The sequence below is a fragment of the Episyrphus balteatus genome, chromosome 1, assembly GCF_945859705.1.
Source record: "Episyrphus balteatus chromosome 1, idEpiBalt1.1, whole genome shotgun sequence".
NCBI lineage: Eukaryota > Metazoa > Arthropoda > Insecta > Diptera > Syrphidae > Episyrphus > Episyrphus balteatus.
Genome location: NC_079134.1, coordinates 156,916,728 through 156,924,028, shown reverse-complemented (window position 1 = coordinate 156,924,028; position 7,301 = coordinate 156,916,728). Strand labels below are relative to the sequence as shown.

Below are 7,301 nucleotides of genomic sequence, written 5' to 3'. Positions count from 1 at the left end.
AAATTTAATTTGTTTTGAGACTCATGAGGTATTGGAAGGGATTGAGTTAACCGTTTCAAAAATTGGACGGATTTTTTGGAAGCACTAAAAGTTCTTCCTTGTGATGATTTTTTTTTTTTTTTGTTATATTTTATTTGAGATAATATAGTTTATTTGATACAAGAAATCCATAATCCAGGTGGCGAACTAGTAAATCAATGAATATCACAAATTTTTCGTTGTTTTAAAAAAATTTTTTTTGTGAAGCCACACTGAAACTTAAAGCATTTTTATTGCATCTTATTTCCTGTTCTGAGAAAGTTGAGAAAAAAAAAGAATTATAAAAAAAGGAGTATTAAGCTTATTTTTATAATATCCTTAAAAGGATATTTTATTTTTGCCTATTGTTTGTTTTCTTTGGCTTTCTTTTTGGCCAAATCCACTTGCGCCGTTGCGAGGTAATTTGAACCTTCCAAATGCAATGTACTCTGTCTATTTGAGCCACGAATCAAACAAAATACTGCCATAACAAGGAGTACAGCACCAAGCAGGAAGAATGCAATCATAAGGACCTGCTTAGCCATTGGCGGGACAGTTGATGCGAAATTCATTAAGTCTGTTATCTCATCGGGAAGATGGTCGACTCCATCTTCGAACCACATAATTGGGAAAATAATGTCGGGGAAGTTGGCCACTTGCTTAATATCAACCACTTGGCTAACAGCCAAGTTAATTTGGATTCTAGCACGTGCACGGAGTGTTGTTCCCATGTCCTGCAAAAAAATAGTTTAGCAATAAATAAAAGTACTAAAAATAGAAGGGTAGGGCCTTACTGGTTGAACATCAAGGAAAAGTTGATGTTTCTCCTTTTCTGGTGGGGAAATACCTTCAACAGCTGTTCGTAAGCTATCGTCAGCGAGGTAGAAATGTGGGAAACTTAGCATGATTGGTGAATCTGCAAGAAAAAAACTCGAATGATAAAGATTTATTACTCAGAATGAAATAAAAAATTTACCATATTGACACAAAGAAACATTGAACAATCCATTTGGAGCACACGAACCCTCACCAGCTGGGCAGAAGCACATATTTTCGGGATGAGTTTCGACATCGGCGAAAACAGTCTCTGGCGGAGTGAAACGGTATCCCTTGACACCACCCTTAGTTATGACCTCCTTTTGGAATACCAAAGGCAAAAGACGACACAGATCCTTGTCGTAGATGTGCAATGTTCGATTGTGTGTTAGATGAGGTGGGAAAATGGATCCGTCAGTTCCGTTCAGTCGATTGCAGTCATCACCAACCCAATGAGGGAGATATGAGTGGCCATTGTATTTGTCAATAATACCGAATTTTGTGATATCCTTGACACCAGTGAAAATTGTGATACGATCCTAAAAATATGCAAAATATTTTATAAAAAAATTAAAACTTTCATGATAAATTTTTAACTTACAGGTGATGTACTATTTTTTCCATACATCAAACCAAATTCTTCATATGGCAATTTTTGTTCCTTTGGTACAACATCTTTAGCCAATTTTAACAATGGATCTTCATAACCCCATAATAATTGTCCAACAGAAACTTCAACAAATGGTTTGATTTTTAAAATGTCCATAATACTTGCCATAGCTAATCGCAAGAATCTTAAAAAAAAGATACAAAATGGGTGTCAAAATCATGAAATGAGTGGGATTTTGTGATTTTTCTCACCTTGCTGCATGTTTACTTTGTGATGTTGCACTTAACATGGGAATATTTGGCACAATAACAACATCATCTTCAGATCCAACTGATAAATCCTCACGGAAGATGTAGACCTTTTTTAAATTATAACTAAGAGTTCCGTTGCGATTTTGTATGATGTTGACTTTTTCCCATGTTTGGCTGGAAGAAAAAAAAAAAAAAAACAAAAATTAAAATTAAACAAACAAGTAAAAAGTAAAGGTGTAAGGTAAATTTCACATGAAGAGATTGCTGTTATTTGTTTTATGCATTCATCTATTTCTTTCAAAATTTCAAATTGGACAAATTAAGTTGTGAATTTCTTTCAAAAATTATGTTTTCCATATTTGACGATTTGGTAAGAAATAACCATTTTGAATTAGTAAGACATGAAAAAAAAAGCCTAAACGAATTCGTCGTTCAATTAACGTATTTTAGCAGCTTCGTTCTTGTTGATTCTCATTGATTTGAATGACTTGTTTCTATACTACAGTAGATTAAGTGAGTGCCCAATAGCAAGTTGAAAAAATTGCAGATTTCGAAATTTACAAATAAAACTTTTGGGTGACCTTAAGTTAGCCAATGTCGTAAAGGTTAGTTCGATGGACTGTCCCCTGGATGGTTTTGGGTTAAAACCCAGTCTATCCCGCCTTAACTAGCTCTAACTAGCAGAAAATTGTAGGCCCCCATATTGTAAGTCACTAGGACTCTTGATTTTTTGCCGTACACAAATTAACTTTTCTTTTTGGCAATAAATCTTCTGCTAGAATATAAACTAGGTCAATTAGCAACCTACTTCCAGATAAAACAAGAACACCATTAAAATATTTTGTTTTACTGTTCATTTGTACAAAAATATTTAAAGTGATTTATACTTGTCATATCTCACATGTCACTCTTATCTTAATTTATATCTGATAAATTTTATTTTGATTCTCTTAAATATATATAAAGAATAAACAATAACCTGTCAGACACAAAACTAACAAGGCAAAGGTCAATGGCAGATTATATGATGGGTGGAGGCTGGCTCTATTTCTTTTTCATTAACTTAAATTTAGTAAAAGATAATAATTTTTCAGAAGGTGACGTACCCTTTTTCTTCCACAACGGCCGTTAACATTACTTACAAAAGACAATCTAAAACGAAAATGTCAATTCTTGGCCAAAATCATTGCATATACATAGGTGTCGACAGTAATCAAGCTTAATTTTATATTTTTCTGCTTTGCAATAATTAATTTTATTAATTCACACAAAAAGAAAACAACATAATTTATTTCTTCTTTTTACAGCAAGTTTTTAAGAGCCAAAAGTGATTTATTGAAAATTTTATTGAGAAGAAAACTTTATATTTGCTGAAGATAATAAAATCAGTCGACTGAATCTCTCAATTTTATTGATTGCCGAAACTGGTATCTCTGATCCAAAACTGGTAAATTTCAGCAGAAACTAGTTAATTTTAACAGAAAAAAAATTAAATTTCAGCGGAAATATAGGTATAAAACTGGAATCTGGAAGTTTTTGTAGAAATCTAATAAATTTTAACTAAAGACTAGTAAAATTCAGCTAAAAATAGTAAATGTATCAAACGATACTGGTAGGTACACATAGTCAACGTTGGAAATTGGTAAATTTCAGCTGAAACTGATATGTTCTAAAACTGATAAAGCTCAAGATAACCTTGTAGACAAAACTTGCAAATTTAGCTGAAATTGGTAAAACGCAGTATAATATCTCAGCGCAAACTAGCCGATAGTACCTATTTATTTGCTCTACTTTAGCAAAAAATCGTAAGTCTGGTAAACTATGCTGAAAAATATCGGCCAAAATTTGTAAAATTCAGCTCAAAATCAAATCTTAACAAAAACTGGTAGAAAATTTCAAGTGAAATCTCACACGAAATTACTAAGCAGAACCTCGTTAGTTTAGAGCAAATCTTTTTAGATTTGGTAACTTGTTTTTTTATATGCATTCTTTATCCCGACAGTGTTTTGTTTTTTTTTTCATTTGGCAGATTCGGTACAAATTACAAAGTGACAGTCTAAAGTTACTATTTTCGAAATATTTACCATTTTTAACTTAGGTAGGTAAATGAGTCATCTACACTGAGGGAAAAGCCACCATAAAACAACAAAAAATCAATAAAAAACCACATTGATTTAACTATTATTCGGAATGATTTTGCGTTGAAGATGAACATTTTTAAATCAACGTTAAAAAAAATGTTAATTTTTTATGGTTTCGTATCTTAAAGTCACATAAATCAAAGTAGTTCATCTTTGAAACAAAGACGTTTTTTCCCTCAGTGTAAGTTGTATTAATTTCTGCTGAAATATGCAGGTTTCAATTATAGTTTGCACTAAAAGATTCAAATTTGACAATAGAACAAAATTATTCAAGTTCCATGAATTATTCTTTTCATAATAAAGGCATCGAGTAAGCAATCGAAAGCCAATATGCTATTTTACTATACACAATTAAAATTTTGTTAGTAGAATTAATAATTACAGAATTCATCCTAAATACGACCGTTATTAATTAAAATGTATTTGAAAATTCCATTAAAAAAATAACCATTTTTCCCATAAATTTCAGTATTTATCAACCATCAATTGATAGTTGACATTCGCAATACTTGATTTCCTTGCTTAAACTGGATGTGGATTATAATACTTTAAAGAGTTATTTACCATAAACCAGTTTAAAGTTGTTTTCTGAATAGTTTTAATGGGTTTGCTTAAGACCTCGGGCGATATATGAATTCAAAACCGCCACCGAAAGTTACTGTGTATGAAGAAAGTCGTGACTTCTGTCTACTGTCTATTTATATAATATTTTTGTGTATAAAAATCAAATATTTAAAGATCTTTTATTTATAAAGAACTAATTACCTACCACAAAAAATGGGGTTTTTGACATCTGGTTTATTTATTAATGTGACCCATTTAAACATTTTAGACAGTATTGTTTTTTATTTTTTTTTTATTATTTTTGACTAATTTGTTGTTTCTTTTTTTTAGTCTCCTATCTTAATTTGCTTTTGTTAAATATTAGTATAAGATAACAACTAAAAAATTTAAGACAATACTTTGGTTAACTTTTTGTGAGAATTTACGTATTATAATTTACGTATGTTTTTTTAAGAAGTAACATTTAATTGAGGTACAATAAAAATTATAAACATTTGCTTGGCAACAACAGTTTTCAAAATGGTTTATAAGGCAGCATCAAGTAAGGAATCTTCATCAGTTATAATCTAGTCGCTGTCACACTGTTTGCTAGTAGAACAAATCCAAACTAATTGTCAAAACTGCGATATTATGTGGAATATTAAAGAATTTCGAATAAGTTTTGTACTGGTGACAGTCTTGCTGTTTGCCAGTAGTGGAAAGGCTCTACTTCCAGATCTCCTTCTAAAAGGATTAACTTTTGGCTTAGATGCTAGTGATTTTGTCTCTGAAGAACTTCTTCCAGCTGATGGTAAATTCCCAAATCGAAAACATTAATATTAAAAACAATTTTTAATTTTCTTTTCTTAACCAAATTCAGTACCACCCCAAAATGGAACCTACGACTTCATTATTGTCGGATCCGGTCCAGCGGGTTGTGTTTTAGCAAATCGACTTTCTGCAAATCCCAATTGGACAGTTTATCTACTCGAAGCTGGAGGAAGAGAAAATATTGCCCATGATATTCCAGCAATGGCTTCAATTCTACCATTAACAGATTCAAACTGGGGTTACGAATCAGTTCCTCAAAAAAATGCTTGTAAAGGTATGTACAACAATGTGTGTGCTCTACCAAGGGGAAAAGTTTTGAGCGGTACTAGTGCCATAAATTTTATGATTAGTCATCGTGGAAATCATGAAGACTATAACAGATGGGAAAAAGCTGGAAATAAAGGATGGAAATACGAAGATATCCTGCCGTTATTCAAACGTATCGAAAAAGCAAACTTAAAAAGATACGAAGATTCCCCATATCACAACACAACGGGGCCTTTAAGTACAGAAGATGTTGCCTATAGAACTGATATATTAGAACATTATATCAAAGGATCTCAACAAGCTGGATACAAATTGAATGACTACAATGGGGAAACGCAAATGGGAACATCGTATGTTCAAGCGACCACGTTAAACGGTCATAGACACACTGCTGCAAAAGCCTATTTGAAACCAATTATGGAGGATAGAAAAAATCTTCACATATTGACTAAAGCGTTTGTGACGAAAATTCTTATTGATAAGAAAACTGAATCAGCTTATGGAGTTGAATTTACTTATAAAAACAAAAATATTACTATTCGAGCTAAGAAGGAAGTGATTCTATCAGCCGGTGCCTTCAATTCTCCTAAACTCTTAATGCTTTCTGGAATTGGCCCGAAAGATGAACTTGAACGCCTTGATATACCTTTAATCAAGGATCTTCAAGTTGGTAAACGTATGTACGATCATATGAGCTATTTAGGTCCAGTCGTTAAGGTCAAGAATGTTAAAAAAAAACCAACACTTTTTACAACTCGATTAAACCCTTTAGATTACCTCAAATTCAAAGCCGGTGATCCTTCAACAAGATTTTCAACTATAGGTGGTGTGGAAGCAATGACATTCGCTAAAACTTCAAATTCCAAACAACCAGATAGTGTTCCTGATATCGAATTGATTTTGGTACCAACAAGTTTGGCCGGAGATTTTGGTACAGCATTAAGAATAAGTGCAAATATTCGCAAGGATATTTATACAAAACAATTTAAAGTACTTGAAAACAAAGAACATTTTGCATTTTTAACAATGTGTTTCCATCCGGAATCATTTGGAAATATAACTTTGAAGGACAAAAATCCAAAATCACCACCAATTATTGATCCAAATTATTTTGAAAAGGAAGTAGATGTTGAGTGTATTCTTGAAGGTGTCAAAGAAGCTATTCGTATAACAAAAACTCCAGCTATGCAGGAGATCAATGCAACATTGCATACATTACCAACACCAGGATGTGAACATATTGATTTTGGATCGGATGATTATTGGAGATGTTCAATTAGGCATTTGTCGTATACATTGCATCATCAAGTGGCAACTTGTAAAATGGGACCTGAAAGTGATCCGACAGCGGTAGTTAATTCTCTGTTGAAGGTGTATGGTTTGAGGAAGTTGAGAGTTGCTGATACTTCGATTATACCACGTCCACACACGGCTCATACTAATTTGGTTTCTTTTTTGATTGGAGAAAAAGCTTCGGATATGATTATCGATGAGTGGTCTGGGAGATGAAGTGAAATGAAGTGAAATGATAAATGAATGTGAATTTTAATATTTATTGCACTTGTAGAACAAAAACGAAAATAAAAATAAAGCCAATTTTATTTAATTACAAAACAAAAAACAATTTCTTCATATAGTTGGATTGAAGTGAATATTGCTTTTGAAATGAAAAAAATATTTATAAGGAAGAGGTTGGTATACTTTTATTCGTCATAGATTGAAAATTAAGCCAAATAACGTCAAAAGCAATTCGTCGTTCAATTAAAAAAAAAAACATTAAATCGAATCGAATGGTACAAATTTTTGATTTTTTTAAATCAAACC

At 32.0% G+C, this 7,301-nt stretch overlaps 2 protein-coding genes across 3 annotated transcripts in view; one reads left to right on the top strand and one right to left on the bottom strand.

The window, feature by feature from the left end:
• The window catches only part of LOC129913150 (scavenger receptor class B member 1), a 100,756-nt gene continuing 93,455 nt past the window's right edge, over positions 1-7,301 (bottom strand). For both annotated transcript variants that reach the window (XM_055991699.1, XM_055991691.1), the window contains exons 4-8: positions 1,696-1,869; positions 1,436-1,628; positions 995-1,373; positions 813-934; positions 1-752 (exon numbers count right to left, since the gene is read on the bottom strand). In XM_055991699.1, coding sequence (XP_055847674.1) covers positions 381-752; positions 813-934; positions 995-1,373; positions 1,436-1,628; positions 1,696-1,869 — 1,240 coding nt within the window. In that variant the 3' untranslated portion in view covers positions 1-380. The remainder of the gene's footprint in view (positions 753-812; positions 935-994; positions 1,374-1,435; positions 1,629-1,695; positions 1,870-7,301) is intronic.
• On the top strand, positions 4,929-7,063 carry LOC129913146 (glucose dehydrogenase [FAD, quinone]-like). Its single transcript, XM_055991677.1, has 2 exons — positions 4,929-5,190; positions 5,260-7,063. Exons 1-2 carry the CDS (start codon positions 5,031-5,033, stop codon positions 6,984-6,986), a joined length of 1,887 nt encoding a protein of 628 aa, XP_055847652.1. The 5' UTR covers positions 4,929-5,030; the 3' UTR covers positions 6,987-7,063.